The sequence below is a fragment of the Arachis hypogaea genome, chromosome 9 (genome assembly GCF_003086295.3).
Source record: "Arachis hypogaea cultivar Tifrunner chromosome 9, arahy.Tifrunner.gnm2.J5K5, whole genome shotgun sequence".
Classification (NCBI taxonomy): domain Eukaryota; kingdom Viridiplantae; phylum Streptophyta; class Magnoliopsida; order Fabales; family Fabaceae; genus Arachis; species Arachis hypogaea.
In genome coordinates, this window is record NC_092044.1 from 97,073,284 (window position 1) to 97,094,650 (window position 21,367).

At 35.4% G+C, this 21,367-nt stretch overlaps 2 protein-coding genes across 2 annotated transcripts; both read left to right on the forward strand.

Annotated features, from left to right (window-relative positions):
* Positions 1-2,778: 2,778 nt before the first annotated feature.
* Positions 2,779-4,261, forward strand: LOC112711280 (uncharacterized). The gene has a single exon (XM_025763892.3). The coding sequence runs from the start codon at positions 2,972-2,974 to the stop codon at positions 3,968-3,970; it is 999 nt and encodes a 332-aa protein (XP_025619677.1). The 5' UTR covers positions 2,779-2,971; the 3' UTR covers positions 3,971-4,261.
* Positions 4,262-7,257: 2,996 nt separating this feature from the next.
* Positions 7,258-8,427, forward strand: LOC112709349 (uncharacterized). Its single transcript, XM_025761240.1, has 3 exons — positions 7,258-7,879; positions 7,941-8,101; positions 8,230-8,427. The coding sequence occupies exons 1-3, from the start codon at positions 7,258-7,260 to the stop codon at positions 8,425-8,427; spliced, it is 981 nt and encodes a 326-aa protein (XP_025617025.1).
* Positions 8,428-21,367: the final 12,940 nt, after the last annotated feature.

Genomic DNA, 21,367 nt, shown 5'->3' on the forward strand with positions numbered 1-21,367 from the left:
CACTAACTATAACAAAGCCAATACGAAAAAATAGGATGTGAATTAATTTTCTTTCTTATTTTTGATGATATTTCAACTACATTGTTACAGAAATATATATAGTATCATCTATGTTATAATTTTAATGAATGAGAATAAAATCCTCTTATGAAAACTTCCTACAAGTTCTTTTCTATTAAAACTCCTTGCAAACCTTATTTTACTCCCTAAATTTGCTCTTAGCCTTTCTTTTATTCTCATAATATTACCACTCAAATAATGAATAATATAATGTTGGCTCTTGATACCAATTGTTGATTCTACAGCAGAATTTGGACTTCTAATAGATACAAAGTAATATGAAATTGAACACTACCCACAATAATGCACTAACTATAACAAAGCCAATACGAGAAAATAGGATGTGAATTAATTTTCTTTCTTATTTTTGATGATATTTCAACTACATTGTTACAGAAATATATATAGTATCATCTATGTTATAATTTTAATGAATGAGAATAAAATCCTCTTATGAAAACTTTCTACAAGTTCTTTTCTATTAAAACTCCTTGCAAACCTTATTTTACTCCCTAAATTTGCTCTTAGCCTTTCTTTTATTCTCATAATATTACTTCATTAGGTAACCAACAAAAGGTGGAGTTAATTTCAGCCAACTTCAATTTGTAAAAGAAATATCTGCATCTTTATCTACAATACCTAAAAAAAATTCACAATATAAAAAAATCCATAATATATAGAAAAAATCTAAATTATATAAAAAAATATCTATACATGAAAAAATCCAAATCAAATCGAAAAATTCAAAATCATATCGAAAGAAGGAGAAGAAAAAAGACACGATGAAAGACGGCGACACGATGAAGATTTGACGACAATGGAGGGCACATCCACGATGGAGGAGTGCGATGCGGGAGAGGGGCGCGATCACATCACTCACGCAAAACTCCCTGCAGTGATGACGTGAAGGGTCACAGGCGCAACTTGCGTGAGAATTCCCTCCAGCAGCGACGACACAGTGCACTGCGGAGGTAGAGATGCGACGGTGGCAAAATATTTGCACGACGAGAGAGGGGCGCGATTGCATCACTCGCGCAAAATTCCCTGCAGTGACAACATGAAGGGCCACAGACATAACTTGCGTGAGAATTCCCTCCTGCAGCAATGGGCACAACGCACTGCGGAGGTAAAAACGCGGTAATGACAAAAGATCTGCACAATAAAAAATTGATGTGGTGAAATGAAAAGTTGACACGATGAGAAAATTCTTGTGTTTAGAGGAGATTATGTTGCTTGATGCTAATTAGTAATTAGTCACTATTTCATTAATTCTGTTTATTCAAAGTTTAATTTAAAAAAAAAATTTAAATTGATTTTAAAAAAGTTGTTTATGTTAACCAATGAATATGTTACTAATCTCCTCTACTTTCTCAAATGATATTCATGAAGATACTTAAAATAGTCATTAATGCAAGACAAAAATTAAAATATGTAATAGTAAAAATATAAATAATATACCCTATATTAAATTATATATAATTTACCCAAATGTTTTGTAATAATTATATATTAAGAAAAATAAATTCATTAATCTAAATGATTCTATAAAATACACTTCCTCATAATACACCCAAAAAAAAAATCCTATCATTTATAGTAGTAGTAGTAGTTGTTCTTATTATTATTATTATTATTATTATTATTATTATTATTATTATTATTATTATTATTATTATTATTACTACAGAAAATGCCACTCCCCTCCCCTGCGAGATGCTAAAATGTCACTCCCCTCCCCTCTATTTTATAAATGTACATTTTCCTCCTTTCTAACTTTTAAAAAACCTCCTCTTTAATCCATTTTAAATTTTTTGTGTTAATAATGTTAACTTTATCCATTTTTTATGAAAAAAAATAAATTATTTTTTGAAAAAATATCCATTAACAAAAATTTTATTTTTTATCATTAAATTTTACTTACCAAAATATCCTTTAATAAATTATTCTTTTATTAATTAAATTGTATTTTTAACGAAATATTTTCAAAAAAATTAATAATTAAATTATTTTTTTCTAAGATACCTATTTTTCAATAATTTTTTAATTATTAAATTGTGATTTTACTAAAATTTTTGTTAACAATTATTTTTATATTTACTATTAATCTTTTTTATATTAATATATATTATTTTAATATTAAATAAAAAAATCTTACTACTGGTAATATGTATAACAATTAATATTTATTGATATTGAAAAATAATCTTACTAAAATTTTTTATTTAATGTTAAAATAATATATAGATATCGAAAAATTAATAGTAAAATATAAACAAATTGTTAACAAAAATTTTGGTAAAATTATAATTTAATAATTAAAAAATTATTAAAGGGTATTTAAAAAAATAACATAATTATTAAATTTTTTAAAAATACAATTTAATCAATAAAAAATAATTTATTAAAGAATATTTTATTAAACAAAATTTAATAATAAAAAATAAAATTTTTGCTAATGAATATTTTTTTTAAAAAAATAATTTTTTTCTTAAAAAATGGATAAAGTTAACATTAGTTAACACAAAAAGTTTAAAATGAATTAAAAATAAGGTTTTTTAAAAGTTAGAAGGGAGGAAAATATACATGGAGAGTGGAGTGAAATTTTCTCTTATTATTATTATTATTATTATTATTATTTGAAAGATGAAAAGTAAGATGGAAAGCATATGTTGAGAAAGGGGTACTTAATCCGCAACATGAAGATTCGGAAATCACAACTACCTCCTTTGACTTCACTCACTACAGATCTTGACATGCAATAAAATAAGACAAATTGATGAGCCACATCTCCAATGCAAATTAGAAGTTCCCTTAGCTTATCTATCTCCCTCAGTTCCTAAGAAAACTCTATAAATAGCATGCATGATGTTCTCACTTTCCTCACTTCAATCGCAACCTGAAAAGCTAAGAAATGTCTTCTATGCACTCATCACTAATACTTCTTCTAATGGTTGGAGTGGTGGCTCTAACCACCACTCCAACACTTGTGTTGGGTAATTACTACGAGCCACCACCACTTGAGAACCCACCCACCTATGAACCACCACCAATCTATAAGCCTCCAATCTGGCCTCCACCGTTCCACAATAAGCCTCCCTTTTATCCACCTCCTCATCATGAGAAGCCGCCACCAGAACACGAGCCACCCTATGAGAAGCCACCACCGGAGCATGAGCCACCTCCTTATGAGAAACCGCCACCAGAACACGAGCCACCACCTTATGAGGAACCACCTCACGAGAAGCCACCACCGGAACACGAGCCACCTTATGAGAAGCCACCACCGGAACACGAGCCACCTTATGAGAAGCCACCACCGGAACACGAGCCACCTTATGAGAAGCCACCACCAGAACACGAGCCACCTTATGAGAAGCCACCACCAGAACACGAGCCACCTTATTATGAGCCACCTTATGAAAAACCACCGCATGAGAAGCCACCACATCATGAGAAGCCACCACATCATGAAAAACCACCTCACCATGAGAAGCCACCCCACCATGAGAAACCACCATACGAGAAGCCACCCCACGAAAAGCCTCCACCGGAATACCAGCCATCACCACCTTATGTGAAACCACCACCAGTGTACGAACCTCCCAATGTGAAGCCTCCGCCAGTGTATGAACCTCCCTATGTGAAGCCCCCGCCAGTGAATGAACCTCCCTATGTTAAACCACCGCCGGTGTATGAACCACCCTACGTGAAGCCACCACCATGGTACAAACCTCCGTTTGAGAAGCCACCGCCGTTGTACAAACCTCCGTTTGAGAAGCCACCGCCATTATACAAACCTCCGTTTGAGAAGCCTCCACCATTGTACAAACCCCCGTTTGAGAAGCCACCCAGCTACAACAGTCCCCCATGCCCACCACCTTATGGCCACTATCCAACATCCAAAAATTGATGGCTTAGCCTATCATTTTTGGTCCAGTGAATGTATAGGAGCAATCCTTTCTTCGAGTTTCGTGATTACCAAGCTGCTCCTTTTGAATGAAGATGGATGTGAAGTACAAAGTGGAATGTTAGTTGTTGTTGACAAATAAAGAAATAATCTATCTTGTATTGATTACATTACGTACTGTACTTGCTTTAATTTCATGCATTTTCCAGTTCAGCAAATGTTGTAACTTGTAAACTTGTAATGTCAATTACTGGGTTGCCTCCGCCTCCAATAAACATGTCTTAGTGCTTATTATATCTCTTCTCTCATTACATTTCCAATTTCAGATAGACCAAATAAATAAAAGTGGAATGATGCGTTGCTATAAGAGCTCAATTAGAGATCATTTTCTTTTTCTACCAATATTAGTCTATTTTTTAATTTTTTATTTTAAATTCTTCAAAATAAAAATTAAAAAATAATTTTACAAAAAAAAAAGTTAATATTAACTATTTAAAATTAATTCCTTATTATAAGTTTTTTATTTTTCTATCCTGTATATTTCAAGTAGTATAATTTTGATGTTAGGAATTAAAACATCCATCATGCTATATATTCATCTATGTTGACCGAATAAATGAACGAACCCTACAAGTTGACATTCCCATTCTTAACTTGTATTTTTTGTTCATTTAAATTTTTTTAGTATAACTGTAAAAAATATAATTATTATTATTTATGTATTTTTTAATCAATTTAAACTTTTTGAAAACGTTATTTTCTTTCATAATAATATCAACACTGATAGATGACTAAAAATTTTAGACATTGATCTTTATTATTTCAAAAGAAACATAGTATAAGACAATCTAAAAAAATCTATGCATAATTGTGCTCCAAATTAAATATAAAGAATTAATTTTTAATTAGTTAACACTCATTAATTTTTTATTTAAAATTATTTTTTAATTCTTTTTTTGAAATTTACAATTTTAGAATTAGGTTTTAAAATTTAAAATAATTAAAAAATTAGTTAATACTAACTGAAAAAATTAACTTCCAAATTAATTTTTTAAATTTTTTAAATTCAGATTATAAAAAAATTAGAATATATATATATATATATATATATATATATATATATATATAATTCCTATAGTGCCCTGCGTGCCAAGCAATTAAAATAATTTCTTATTTGTTTGTGCCAATAATTCTCACATCATTCGATCAATTAAAATCTAACAAAATTTTGGAAGGCTAAACTTTTTTTGTTGAAGTAGTTTATATATATGTTGCGCATTATCATGACCAACTACAGAAAGTTTTTTAATGCTAAACACAAGTTTATCATGCATCGTTGACTTAAAGTTCATCTAATTAACAACTAATAGGCTAGTAGATTGACACGTACAATACAAGTGCACAGGTTTAACATGGGTTATAGATGTAAAGTTTCTTTATGTAATTAATATTCACAAACTTCATAACACATATGCTACATCTTTAATATGTTTGTAGACGTTTGACCATAGAGAAGAAAAAAAGAAGAAAAAAGAGAAAAGTGATATGAATGGAGGATGACATGATCAAGGGTTATGACATATTTGAAAATCATACATGGCTTGAAATCAAAGTAAAACTAACTATTTGTTAGCTAGTCACATGTTAATCAACATGTTAGTAAAATAATAAGCTAAGCCTATCTATTATGGCAACTCTTTATGCAAGCATTTCATTCTGAATATACTCAAAAGTCACAACTTATTAAAAAGAAAATGAAAGAAGAAAAAGAAATAAGAGTAGTACTTAATAAAGTAGAGAGCTTAGTATTAATATTTAGAGTAAAAGACATTTTTGTCTCTGACCTTTTTTTTGCGGATATTTTCGTCCTCAAATAATGGAAAATACATTAAAGCCTCTGACCGTTGAAAAACGTGGACATTTGTGTCCCTCCGTTGATTTACTCCGTTTTCACTCAACGGAAAAGGCTGAGGTGGCACAGTTGGCGCTGAGGTGGCACGTAACGGAGGCCACGTGGCATTGGGACAAAAAGTTATAGGACATATAAGTCCCTGGAGACGAAAACGACGCCGTTTCGTCTCCTCCCCCAATCAACACAGTTGAATCCCCATATACAATACCCAGAAGACCCATAGTTGAGTGAGAGAATTACAGAAAATCCTAACCCAAACGATCAAACTCCTGCGTCTCTATTTCTCCCTCCAAAACATACAACACGTAGAAGAGCAAAAGGCCAAGGGTGATCGCTGGTGGCAGAGGCTGAGGAGAAGCTTCGTCTGAGGTTGTGGCTGGTGTCGTCGTCACAAGGTAAGATTGTTATGCTTAGCTAGGAATGCAATGTGTTTGCATGTTTACAGAGTAAAAAAGAAAGTGAAAAAGGGGTGTATTGCGTGCTGTGTAGGATTAGGGGGAGGGATTGTGTTCGGAAAATGTAGTGTCTTCCATATGTTGTGGTGTTTCCTTTTTTAATCCTAGTTCTGCACTGGTCAATTTCAGATGGTTGACGTGTTTGTGGTTCCGGTCTTTCATCATGGAGGGAACTTCGTAAGAGGAGTTGGTGGAAAAATGGTTTATCAAAATGAAAAGGAGGAGAGGTTCCCTGAGATGGACCTAGACTTTATGAATTTCGGAGACCTAATGACACTATTTAAGGGTTTGGGCTACCAGTCATACAAGGCAGTATACTGGTATGATCCATCGAGCACTGAATTTGAATCCGGGATGAACATATTGACTGGGGATGTCGGGATCAATGCAATGCGAGAGAACCTAATGAAGCACCCAGGGCGAGGTGAGTTCCATATATACTTTGACCATCCTGTCGACGAGTCGGAGGTTGTTCAAGATGCTGCCCAGGACAGAGACACTGCAGGGGAGGTGGATGAAACTACAGAGGAAGTGAATTATTCCTCTTCATCTGATAACGGGTACGAGAGCACAGATGACATCTTGTACAAACCTCCACCGGCTGGAATTGAGAGTGACAGCAGTGAGAGTGACAGCAATGGTGGGGTCACTGTTGGGAAGAGGAAAAGATGTGTGAAGGGTAAAAAGAAGGTAGTTACTCCTAAGAAGAAGGTAAATACTCCTAGGAAGAAGGTAGTTACACCAAGGAAGCAAGGGAAGAAGAAAAGACAATTTCGCACAAGGGTTAATGAAAGAGGAGAAGGGAGTGGGAATGGGACTGATGCACGTGGTGAAGCAGGGGATCAAAGACCTGATGTCCAGCCGGATTATGCAGTCAGGGTGGGTTTTATGTCAGTGAGCTCCCAACGGAGGTGGAGGAGATAATGTTTGAGTATGAGTCTGAAGACTTACATACTCCCATATCATCTGATGATGAAGGCAGAGGTGAAAAGTTTCCAGAGTTTAATGATAAGTATGCTCATGGTGAGGGCAGGTTTGAGCTAGAAACTAGGTTTGCCACTGTAGACAGGTTTAAGGAGGTAGTTAAGGATTGTTTCATCGCTGAGGGTCGGAAAGTGAAATGGATAAAAAATGACAAAGAGAGAGTGAAAGTGGGGTGTGGGGATAAGGAGTGCCCTTACTTGGTTCACTTGTCATACAACAAAAGTCTGCAGTGTTATCAAGTGAAGACCTACCATCCAGAACACACTTGTGCAAGGGATTTGGGCAGCAACACTGCTGATCAACACTGGCTAAGTAAGAAGATTGAAAAGCGGATGTCCACCCAACCACACATGAATACAAAGGAGGCTACTGATTTTCTTAAGGAGGACTTTGCCCTCTGTCCCCATCCTAAAATGGTTTATAGAGCAGTGAAGGAGGCTAGGGAGAAGATCCAAGGAAATGAAAAGAAACAATACAAGAGATCCAGGGATTATTGTGAGGAAATACTGAGGAGCAATCCAGGCTCATCAGCCAGGCTTGAGCTCATGCCAATTCCAGATGGTCCCCCTGTTGCATCTGGATGGGTGATTTCTGAAGACATATTACGATGATTGGCTTCTAGCAGCAGTTGCTCAGGATGCAAACAACGAATTCTATGTTGTTGCCTATGGAGTGGTCAGGGTTGAGACTAAGGAAGCCTGGAAGTGGTTCCTGACCAATCTGCAAGGGGACATAGGAGACGATGCTAACCATGGCTGGAACTTCATTTTAGACCAACAGAAGGTAACTCCAGTTTATGGTTATTGTCATTGCTCTGCATTTGGTTTAGATCATTTATAATTTGTTGATGATATTCATTGCTACCTACTTGGTTAATTTCATTGCTGTGTGGTTGATTATGTTGTGGCCAGGGTTTGCTGCCTGCGTTGAAGGAGGTCATGCCTTATGCTAAGCTCCGTAATTACGTTATGCATATGTGGAAAAACTTCATCAATCGTTACAAGGATCTGTACATTCGACAAGTTGTGTGGGAGTGTGCCAGGTGCACGACTGTTGTTGAGTTCAAGGAATGCATGGAGAAGTTGAAGACAGTTAACAAGGGTGCCTAGGAGTACCTCAGCAAATTTGAACCTGAGACATGGGTGAAGGCTTACTTCTCCCATGGGCCAAAAGTGGATAACCTCACAAACAATATGTGTGAGGTTTTTAATGCAAAAATAGTAAGCTATCGTTGCAAGCCTATCCTGACCATGTGTGAAGAAATCAGATGCTATCTCATAAGGTGGATGGTGAATCATAAACGGGTCTTGGAGAATCACTCAGGGAGGCTAGCACCAGTTCAGGAAAAGAGGATGGAGAAGCTGTTAAACCTAAGCACCAAGTGGACGGCTGAATGGGTTGGTGATAATGAACGAAAGAGGTTTGAGGTTTCTTGGAAAGGAACTAAGGTGGATGTGGACCTCATTAGGCACAATTGCTCATGCAATCGATGGCAACTGACTGGTAACTCCTATACAGTACTTGGTCCAGTTTCATTGCTATGTTGATATGAATTTCCTTTACTGTGGTTATATTACTCACATTCGCTGCATTACCTTAGGCATGCCCTGCTTACATGCATTTGCTGCCATAAGGAAGAGACATGACACACCTCAGGACTATCTCCACCCTTGGCTATGCATGGAGTCCATTAGGAGGACATATGCACACTGTATTAAGCTTGTTCCAAGTCCAGAATTTTGGGTTGGAACTGAGTTCTCGAAGCCAGACCCACCTATTATCAAAAGGCCAATTGGACGGCCAAAGGTTCATAATAGGCAAAAGGATCCGGCTGAGCCACTCATGCAAGAAGGAAAACTGAAAAGGTCATTCGTTGTATCCTGCAGCAAGTGTGGTGAGAAGGGTCACAACTACAAAACATGTAAAGGAGCCCCTTCCAACCCAAACTGGAAGCCGAAGACAAGGCGCCCTAGCAAGAAATCAGCTAATGCCTCTCAGGCACTGATTATGCTTCCACTGTCACAATCTGCTCCAGGTTCAGAGGTAAGAACCCTATAGTGATTACTCTGTCTTAGTATTAGTACTACTAAGGTTAGGGATTAATCTATCTTAGTATAGAAATAGTTAAGGACTACCATGTCTGATTACTGATATGCCTAGGGACTATTCTGTATTAGTATTGCTAAGCTTAGGGACTAATCTGTCTTCCTAATACTACTCTGTTCACATCTTATATGCATATTTGCAGGATGCATCCAGCAGCCAACCAGTCAGCTCCCCAAACCCCACTGTTGTGGAATCACCTGCCATAAGCAATCCACCTATGCCACAAGCTCCAACAAGGGTGACAAGATCCACACTTATCATTTCACCTCTAGGGCCAACAACTACTTAAACCAGGCCACCAACCCCAACTATAGGCCGTCCATTTAAACCTCCAGTGAAAGCCAATGACACATCTCGCCCACAACAGTCCAGGTTCATACCAAAGCAGAAGATCTTCAGGCCGCCGGCTCCAGTCGTGCATCCACAATCAACACTACTACACAACAGCCAACTCCACCAACCATCCCATTTGCAGCTCCAAATAAAAAAAACTCGACCCCAAAGTTTGCCAAATTCTCCAAAAACAAAGGACTCGAAAGAATGAAGACTACTGTCATTACGTGCTTTTTGTGATAACTTTTTGTCTATGTAATGGTTGTTGACAAGTTGTACAAACAATTTAGGTTTCTGTCCCATACTTTTTGAACACCCTTTGTGGGTCAGATAAACATGGATGTTAACTAAACAACTTTTTTGGATGACTAATGCAATGGTATGTTATGTATTAGGGAATCAATTTTAATTTCCTCCACATCTTACACAACAAGTACAGGGCAATACAATCATCAATCATATAAATAACACTGAATTCACCTATAATTGCTGCAACAATATTACACACTTTTTGATTCATTTGTCAACTCTTACAACTTAGAACAACAAAAATCAACACAATGACAATGACACAGATACACCATCTTATTGGCTTTTTTTTCATCTCTAGAGCTAATATCCTCTTCTCCAAGCAACTTATCCTCATTTCCATGTCCTGCTGCCTGTGATAATCTTCTACATCTACAGATTCCTTCTCTCCCATATACTTTGTTGCTGTCAATCCAAGTCCAGCAACGTGCTCATCAAGGCACACAAAAAATTTGCAATACGGTTGTCTTGCCTGCAGCAAATCAACCCACATAATTCAAACCCTAAAAATTAGTAACCCTAACAAATCTTCAACCAAACGTGCATCACATTTCGTTTTCATACCTTGTAAAAGGGACAGCCCAGAAACAATCTATCCGGATTGCTTCGGGTCTTTGACATGAAAAGGACTGCGTTTTCTCCACAGAAGCACTTTGGTGAGACGCCATGTTTGCTGTCTTTCTCCTTAGGACGCGAGCTCGAGGCCACCGGACCTCCCTCTCTTCTCCAGCTGGATGATACCCCCTTCAGATGCCATGGAAGGAGGAATTTCCTTTCTGCCACAACTCCCCACTACACCCACTGCGCCGTCACTGTGCAGACCAGGGGTGAGGGAAGACGAATTTCAAAGATTGGGGGAGGAGACGAAACGGCGTCGTTTTCGTCTCCATTGACTTATATGTTCTATAACTTTTTGTCCCAATGCCACGTGGCCTCCGTTACGTGCCACCTCAGCGCCAACTGTGCCACCTCAGCCTTTTTCGTTGAGTGGAAACGGAGTAAATCAACGGAGGGACACAAATGTCCACATTTTTCAACGGTTAGAGACTTTAATGTATTTTTCATTGCTTGAGAACGAAAATGTCCGCAAAAAAAAAGGTCAGGAACAAAAATGTCCTTTACTCTAATATTTATAATTTTGGACTCAATAGAGTATAACCTTATATGTAGATTTTCATCACTCACATTATTTTCGGAAGCTCTTGAGGATAAGATGGAATTCTTGTTATTATTAGAGTAGGTCAATATAACAATCCACCAAAAGGAGGTCAATATAACAGTGATTTGTCAAACAATCACTTATGAACGTTCCAATCAAGAAAATTGTTATGTTTCCAGTGTTGTAATAATCTCATAAAAAAATAAAAATTTTAGAAAATTAATTTTTCGATTAGCCAACATAAGCTTACTTTTTTTCTCTATTATTGTTGAATTACTTCTTTAACCCTTACACTTCAAAAGTTTTAAAATTTAGGTTTAAAATTTAGAATTGAAAAATTAGAGTTTAATGTTTAAAACTTAAAGGTCTAGTAAGACCATGGCTGACAAGTGGCTAGAAACAATGACTGACAACGAGAAATAAATTAAAGTTGTGGTAGTATCGAGAATAAAAATATTATTTGTATACCAAAATTAGCTACTAAAATTAGTTACTAATATATTTGTGTATAAATATATGTGTAATTTAATTTTAATGTGTATTTATATTCTAATATGTATTTTACATTGATAACTAATTTTGGTTTATATGTAGCATTACTCTATTAAGAATAATAGGAAAAAAAAGTTGAAAAGAAAAACTATAAATATAAAGATTAAAAAACTTCAAAATAGTTTGCTAATTAGCTATAATTCTCTGGTAGAAAAATTCATTATTTCATGCACGTAATCTTATTGTGAATGCTATCATGTGCGGGACTCAAGTATTTCACCTCTCCAATTTATAGGGTTTGTCTTTTATGAAAGTCTAAGCAAGCAACGCAAAGAATGGACCTTTTTTTCTTATTTTGTACAGAATGAGATGCATCTAACTTAATTTTATTGCTTTATAATAAGATTCGTATACTGAATTTCACTTTTTATTTTTTAAATGTATATAAAAATGATAAATGTGAAGTTAATGAAATGATAACTTTTTTATATTAAAATAGTTAAAAAGATTTTGAATACAAATATAAAAGATTTTAAATAATTACTTTATTATAAATATTTAATAAAGAATAATTTTAAAATAAAAATTTGTGCACCATAACATTTTCAATGGTATTATATATAGTCAACTAATACCATCTAAATAGTGATAAATAATATCAATTTTATATATATTATCTAAATTTTTACATATATCGAATGTTGTGACTCTAAAATAACTTTATACACTACATTTGAGATCTGCTCAATTTGCCAAACGAACCAAATGTTGAGTACATCCGAAATCAATGCATTCAAATTTTTATGTTCGAAATATATGCTTAATTATTTTGTATTTATGGTTTTAAAGAGATCAATATTTCAAAAATTATGCATATGATAAATAAAATATTTATTTTATTTATATATAAAAAAGCGTATATATTATTACCAACCTCACTAATAAATTTTTCCACTAAATACTTGATATTGTAGTTTTCTCCACATCTTTATTGATGTTGAAGAGACTATCATTGACAACAAACATTAAATTAAATTAGTGTTTTATAACTGACTAAACTAAATTAAACCACGTTTGACGATTTCATTATATTCTTAAAGAAAGGTAATATAAAATAAATTTTCAGAAAAAAATTGAGTGATTCTTGGAGGTATAAACTGAACTATGTGCCATATTTTCAACAACCTTTTAACAGATGTTACGGAGTGGAAAAATCACACCTTCTACCAACATATATAGACTTCTTTCAGAAGCGGAAGAATTCTCTTCTCTTTTATCGATCTTCCAGACCGACACGTTAACTTAAAACCTCATTAGACTCCACTACTAATAGTATAAAATATTGTTTATACTTAATTGATTATGCCAGTCGTTTGACTTTTTTCTGTTAGGATTTTATCATTTTTATTTTTTTTAATCGTTAGTAGAAATTCAATCTAAAATGGAGGGAAACAACAAAGGATTAGAGGTGGCAATAATGGGGTTAGGATAAACACGGATTTTTGCTCTATTCGACTCCGTCTCGTTCTATAATAATTCGTATCACAACCGTCTTATTCTATGTCTGAATAGTTAAAAGTTAAATCCTAACCCGTCTTTGTGGATATCCGTCTCGTCCCAATTCATCCATATAATTATTAAAATCTAACAAATAAAATTAAATTTTGAAATTTATATAACCATCGTTATATATATAACATAAATTAACGTAAAAGTTAAATAGAATATAATATTATTAATTATTTTATATATATTACATATTATAATAATAATAATAATAATAATAATAATATTATTATTATTATTATTATTATTATTATTATTATTATTAGAGTAGATTTAACCTAAATTCAATTTCGTTTCACTCCACCTCAAACGAATAGAGACCAGATGAATATCCACAAATTGAGATAGTGTTACCACCCTATAAAGAACTCGTGATCTATTTCCTTCGATATTTCCATTAAAATTGGACCAATCAGTATTAATTGAATAGAGCTAAGTTAGTTTTATGAGAAAAAAGTTTGATAATGAGAATTTTGCTGACCAAATAACCATATTATTTGAATCATATAAAATTGCTGGAGAGAGTAGAGGTGGCAGGAGTACTCGAACCCGCGGGTACCCGACCCGTCCCAAACCGATCGGGGTGGGTTTAAACCCGACCCGGAGCGGGGCGGGTTTATGTCGGGACGGGTGGTTGAGCGGGGCGGGCAGGTTCGGGGTTAGGGTAAACCCGCCCCGGAGTGCACATATATATATAGAGTTTCGCTTTGTGTCTCCATCCCCTTCAGACACCATAATCTTTTTTTTCTTCCTCAAAGAACCAAAGTCATCTGGCCATGGTCTTCTTCTCCGTTGTTCAGTCTCTCGCCCCCTTGCCGTCGCTGTTCAGCCTCTCATTCTCTCGCCGTCGTTGCCCACTCCTTGCTGTCGCCGCAGCTCCTCGCCGTCACCGCTCAACTCGCAGCTCCTCACCGTCGCCGCTCTGCCCGTAGCTCCTCGCCGTCGCCGCTCAGCCCGCAGCTCCAGTCTGTCATCGCTGCTCAGTTGTTAGCTCTCGTTCTTGTTCTCTCGTGCGCGCTTTCTCTATCTCTTTCTCTCTCTTTCCCTCTCCATCATATTGTGAGATCTAAGTTCTTTCTTATTCTTCTACAGATTCATCTCTTGGTTGTCGTCGCTGTGAGGTTGGCCATCGCCATTGCATGTGAGCCTGTCACCGGATCCCCTTCTCTTTGTTTCTCTGAGTCTGTGACTGTAAGTTTTACAATTTTTTATTCAATTTTGTAAATGTATGTGCTGAAGTGGGTTTATATGTGTTTGATTGAGAATTTTGTTGTAAATTTATTGATTGAGAATTACTTTGTTAATTGCAATTTGTTTGTGTCTCTGATGGTAGTTTTTCATTTTTCATTTTGATTGAGCATTAGAGACTTTGTGATTGTAATTTTGCTTTAACGTGTCTAATTGTAGTTTTTTAATTTTTTATTTTAAATGAGAATAAGAGACATTGTAATTACAATTTTGTTTATATGTGTTTGATTGCTGTTCTTTATTTTTTATTTTAAATTATTTTCGGCTCTAGTATTTTTCATGATGTTGGCATGTTGCAATTGCAATTGGTTATATATGTTGATTGAGAATGAGGCTATCATATTCATGCTTTATGCTTTAGATCAACAGAACAATAAAAAAATTAGTACTTTTATAGTTTATACTAGAATTTACAATCTAATACTTACCTATGCTATAATGCTTCTTTATTGTAAAGTTTTCAAAGTGTTTCCGACTTTTACATTAGTAAAGATTTAAGAATTGAAGGATCTTGAAGAGGAAGCTAAGAGGAACCAATCCTTGAAATCTCTCTTACTATCTCCTTCTGGTGACTTTGTGCTTTCTTATTATGAAAATAAAGTAAGCTACTAATTAACTAACTTTGTAAACTAAAACATATGTAGCAGTTTCCAAATGTGATTGAGTATTTTTATTCATTCATTCAGATAGATGTTTTTGAATTCAAGAGCAAGATGGTTGGACTTTATTTCTCATTGAGTTCATATGAAAGATGCACTAACTTTACTTTCGGTCTGGTGAAATTTTATGACAAGGTAAGGTCAGATGAGGAGAGTTTTGAGATTGTGATGATACCTCTTGAAGAGTAAGAAGAATCCTTTAAGAAAGGATTGGAAAGTATGCCTTGGTTGTCATTGCCTTTTGAGGACAAGAATGGTGAAAAATGATCAAAAATAAAGATTGAATATTTTTTTATATTAATGTTGTAATTTTTTTTATTATGGTGTTAAATTTATAGTGATCAAACATTAGCTTTTTTTAATTTGAAGTTATTGACATTGTATGAATCTTATGTTTGTATTTTAATTTATGCATGAATTTTAAATTTTTGTCTTAATTTATATATGAATATGTAAATATTAAAATGTTATTTAATTTTTACAGGTGCGGGTAGGGGCAGAGCGGGTACCCACAGGGGCGGGTTAGAGTACTACAATTTATTACCCGCGGATATTGACGGGGCGGATAGTATATGAGTAACAAGACGGTGGGGTGGAGTCGGGTAGGGCATAAACCTGCCCCTACCCGCCCCACTGCCACTCCTAGGAGAGAACGCCCTCCCTTTGTTTTTTCCTAGAGGACCTTTTTTTTTATGAAATTGATTAGACAACCTCTCTTGAGAAGCGATCCGTCGCAATTTTTGTTATGTTCTAAGCAATTGATGGGCTAATAGTTAAGCTGGTTTCTCCAGAGGACTTCATGATATGGTATCACTACAAGAAAAAAGGCCTATGGCCACGCTTTTTTCTTGCCACGCTTTAAAAGCGTGGCCAAAAGTGGTCAATGGCCACGCTTTTATGAGGGTGGCGATAGATTAGAGATTTGGCCACCTTTTTTTTGCCATGCTTCAAAAGCGTGGCGAAAAGGATCAACAGCCACGCTTTTATAAGGGTGGCAATTGATTAGAAAAACGGCCACGTTTTAAAACTGCCACGCTTCAAAAGCGTGGCCATAGAGAGCAACAAGGACATTTTAAAAGCGTGGTGAAAGGGTTTCATTAAGGCCACGCTTGGAAAACGTGGCCATATCCTGGTCCTCTTTTGGCACGCTTTAAAAGCGTGGCCAAAAGGTTTTTTCTGCCACGCTTCGAAAGCGTGGCCGTAGAGAGAAACAGTTACGTTGTAAAAGCGTGGCAAGAGGGTCCCCAACCCATTGACACCAACCCGACCCGTAACCTGGCCCGCAACCCGTTAGACACTAACCCTAATCTTCTTTTCCCTTCGAAACCACACTCCCCTGGAAGAGCTCCTTCGCCCTTCGCCCTCGTCACTGTTCATACTCTTCATACTCTTCATCTTCTTAATCTTCATCTTCTTCTTCATACTTTTCATCTCTCTGTTCACCTTCAAGCTCCACCAAACATGGGCGACGGCAAGGTATCCGCGACGCTCTCTTCTCCTCCAAGCCCTCCGATTCCAAAGGTATGATCTCTTCACCAAACCCTAATAAGCCCAAAGAAAGCTTCGGGACTACTCTCTCACTCTCAACTCGATCTTACGCTGTCACTCTCAACTCCCATCTCTCAACCCTGGAAGAGCTCAGATCCCCGCCATCACCAGCACCGTCCTCGCTGCGCCATTAGCCTCCCCTCTGCCTCGTCTCCCCCTCGTCACTAGGGTCGCCCTCCTCGCCGATCTCCTCTGCATCGTCAGTGTCGTCTCTCTCTCTGCTCCCAACGCTAACTGCAATGTAAGTCTCCTCAGTCAGATCTGTTCTCTTTGTACTTAATTTCTCCCATGGATCTGATCCTATGTTAATTTGTTGTTTTCTTATTTATTGACCTGCACTTAGGGCTGACGACGAACCCGTTGATCAAAAGAGATACCTCGAAGACTCTTGCAAACCAAAGTGTGTCAAACCATTACTTGAATATCAGGTATGGATTCCCTTATTTTTGTTGCTTTTTCTACAAGATGGCTTCTGGAATGGCAGAATAGATAGATTCAAAGATTTAGGACAAAATGGTAAAACATTACTAGGAAATGAAATGCTTATATTTTATACCTTAGGTTCTGCCTTCTTATATGGATGATGTGAGTTGGTTATAATTTTTTACTGAACCATATAATCTAGAAACAAACAAGAGATGCTACCATTCTTTCATTCTGTTCTTCAATTGCCTTCCTTTTTCTTCCTTCTGTGCAGAGGGTTGCCATGGCGATTTCTCCATCTGGTATAAACCCGGCAGTTGGCTCAAAACTCTCTCCTGGTTCTCCAGAGTCTCTTACACTAGCCAACTGGATCTGCTGCAGTTATAGGCAAGTCTGCATCTGTTGTATTGTGTTCAAGCTTTATTGTTGAATATTCATTCTTGAAAAGTATCTGATGATGCCCTTCACTTTTGTGTTCTTTTTTCTTCTAATAACAGTTATTATTTGGGGGCAGAGTTGCTGAGATTTGATTATCTCATTGGAGAGTCAGTGCTTAAACATTTGTGGCATCATCAGGATGCCATTTTGTGCTGTTCTTTGAAGGTATGGCAGATGTTTTGTTCATAGTAGAGTTCATCATTTCCATGAAAGCCTTTAATTAAAGATATATATGATTTTCTGTCTGGATCGTAGTCGGTGCCGGTGTTTATCTTTGCAAACCAGGCTGGCCTTGACATGTTGGAAACAACTTTGGTGGCTTTACAAGACATCACATGGGTATTTAGAGGAAGGTAATTCATTAAGTCTGCAAAATTGTAACAATGAATCTTTCTCTAAGTGTTGTTTATGTATGTTCAACTTTAATTTGTGGGAAATGGGAATTGTTTCTTTAATTAACTGTTCTGTTTCTTTGTTTATCAGTGCCTTGTATTAACTCCATCTTGTGAAGGCAGAGAAAGCTAGAAGATACATTCCAAAAGAATTCAAATAGGTTGAAGCTTTTGGGTAGGTCCAATATTGTAATTTCCTCTCTTTAAATGCAGCAATTCTTTTATGGGTTTGATCTTTAGGCAATTTGTAAATATTGAATCCAAGAAATGTCGTCAGTTTGGAAGACTAACTATTACTGACGTGAACTCAGGGATATTTTTGTTTGATGTCTTCTGATTTGCATTTTAATCTTTACAATGATGGTTGCCCGATGTCCAGTGTTTCTCCACGAGCCCAGAGCCACTACTAGACCCTGTTTTACTGTGCACCCACCCTCTGCCACTGTCGCTACCCCAGCGCCACCACTAGGCCGCCACCGTGTTGCTTCGACCATTCACTCATCATCATCAATCTTTCCCTTTCTTTCCCCTGTTCCAATTCCCTGCTTCCCAGGTTCCCCTTTTATCTCATTTAATCTGGTTTAACTCATTCTGTTTAGCTTGTTTAGTTCAACTAATTTAGCTTAGTTGAATTAGGTGGTTAGAGAATCTGGACTGGTTAGTGGATGTAGGTTTTGTTTTGTTTACTGCTGCTGTTCGGAATGAATTTGTCTTTCCTCTGAATGTTGCCCTGGATGAACTTGTTTATTGTGCTGTTTTGGTGTTGAATTCTGGACTTGTGATTGCTGTTTATTGTATTTTTTTTCATTGTCCAAAATAGATGCTGTGAAAGTGTTATTGTTTCATTAATTTTTCTTGGTTTGTTGTTGCTGAGTGCTGCTTTGCTTGTTGCTTGGTCCATATTATATGAACTGCAATGATTTCAATTTGTGGAACTGGTTAAGTCATATGAATTCTGTTTGCTGCTTGCTTGAACCTCGGAAACATGCTATTTACTGCTGCTGTTTAATAAACAATTGCTTCTGTTGATGATTCTTTCTTATTTTGAGTTGTGTCTTGAACGTTCTGAATCCTGACACCAAAGTTTGATAATAATAATAATAATAATAATAATAATAATAATAATAATAATAATAATGTGATTTTTCTTGTAGTATCATTGATTAGCATGTCAGATCTCCTTTTTTGAGTTACTAATGTTCAATTGTAATCAATTTCAGGGGGCCAATATTCTTGTAGATAATAAAGGTTGCATTAAACTTGTAGATTTTGGGGCCTCCAAACAAGTTGAGCTAGTAATCTAAGTCTTCTTTACTTCTCTACTATAGTACTATTAGATATACTATTTTGACTTTGTGAGGATCTTGTATCTGCGTATTTGTTTGATTTAGGAGTTATTTATAACATAGTCTCGATTTTGTGTTTCTATTAATATCTTAGTTATTTATAACTATCTTTGATGTGCATCATATTCATTACTTCACATACAAAAAGAAAAGATAATTGATATTCATTATTCATTATGATACAAAGAAATCGAGCTAGCTAGTTCTAAATTTCTAATAGAAAGAGATGGAACTGCTACAGTTTTGCGATGGGGTTGCAACTCTTATGGAGCACATAGGTTCATAATACACTTAATCTGAGCACATTGCACCATCAATATCTCAACCAATCATGTTTATTTCTGAAGTTTGAAGATTATATTAAAAAGATAATGACACTTGATCATTATGAGTTAGAGATACAGCATTATAAATCATTATATATCGTTTTTGTTGGTTCAATTTGTTGTTGATATTTTGCTGCAGGCTAGTATTAGAATGGATTATTTGAACGTGCACAAAGTGGAGCAGTTTTAGGTTGATTCTGATCTTTTACCAAGTATTTAGGTTGATGATCATCTCTATTAGTGTAATTTGATATACTATGAGCAGTTTTAACTTGTCTTGTTTTTGTATTTTTCTTCGGTTTTTAGTTTTGGAATTTGAACTCGAGATTTATTTTGTATTTGAGTATTAGTTTTTTAATGTATAAAACAATTATAGTAAATTATATATGTCACTAACTATTGTTTGATTTGTCTTGTAATAAGAATTGCATACTATATTTGTAGGTTTGGTAATAAAAAAGGATTGAAAATTTATATTGTGTAGTAATGAAGATCAAGTAAGGAAAATAAATATTATTTTTTTTAATTTAACAAGGCTTTCGCCACGCTTTTAAAGCGTGGCTGTATATCTTTGCTATCGCCACGCTTCCAAAGCGTGGCCGTATCTCTCCCTATCGCCACGCTTCCAAAGCGTGGCCGTATCTCTCCCTATCGCCACGCTTCTAAGGCGTGGCCGTATCTCTCGCATATGGCCACGCTTTAATGGGTGGCCAGTTGTAAAAAGCGTGGCGATAGAGCAACCGCCACCCTTTGATAGGTCACCCTTTCAGAAGCGTGGCGGTAGCTCAAAAAGCGTGGCAAAAAGCTATCGCCACGCCTTTTTCAGCTTTTCGCCACGCTTTAAAAGCGTGGCAATAGACGTGTTTTCTTGTAGTGTATTATTTGGGCTATGATTGAAGAAATAGTAGTCCAGTTACATATTTACTTTTCAGAATGAGAACACTACTTCTCTGAATTCCAAAAAACAAACAATGTATCTATCCAAAAAAAAAAGAAATAGGAAACCAAATAGGCAAATACACCTTGTCTTTTTAAAAAATAGAAATGATTTAATTTTGTTTCTCTTTAGACTTGTAAGGTCCTGTCCAAAAAAAAAAAAGACTTGTAGCGGTTACAAATTATTTTTCCCTATGAAACATCTTTTTATTAAATAAAAATGATTAGAAATCTTATTTGAACTTTTGATCTCTCGCTGTGTAATTTGCAGCTATATATGCCTTCCTTGTCATTATGCTAAAATTATACCCTAATTTTATTTTATTTTTTGTCCACAAGTGTTTTTTCAATTTTTTTCAAGCATTATGGATTTCATAAGGGGCATTGCTCTTCAAGCATTGAATTTTCCATATCCAAGACTCAAATTCTAAACTATTAATTAATAGAAGAAACATTTTCCATATCTGTTGGTACTAATTCTATTAATTAATAACTAATTACATAATTGGCATGGTCAATATATGCCTTTCCCTTATGTTAGTAAAATAATTGCTATGCCTACCTATTATGGCAAGTCTTTATGCAGGTATTTCATTCTGAATATACTTACAACTTCAAAAGAAAAAGAAAAAAAGAGTAATACTTAATAAAGTAGAGAGCTTAATATTAATGGTGTTTATTTCGGTATAATTGAGAAATTCATACGCATTAATACAATAAAAATGTGAATAAATAAAAATACAATACTTGAATTATATTATCTACGTT

Excerpts from the sequence above, each read along its gene's own strand:
- LOC112711280 (XM_025763892.3), top strand. The coding sequence starts at position 2,972 with ATGTCTTCTATGCACTCATCACTAATACTTCTTCTAATGGTTGGAGTG.
- LOC112709349 (XM_025761240.1), top strand. The coding sequence starts at position 7,258 with ATGTTTGAGTATGAGTCTGAAGACTTACATACTCCCATATCATCTGAT. Across the intron at positions 7,880-7,940 it reads GCTCATGCCAATTCCAGATG|CAGCAGTTGCTCAGGATGCA; the intron begins GTCCCCCTGTTG and ends ATTGGCTTCTAG. Across the intron at positions 8,102-8,229 it reads TCATTTTAGACCAACAGAAG|GGTTTGCTGCCTGCGTTGAA; the intron begins GTAACTCCAGTT and ends TGTTGTGGCCAG.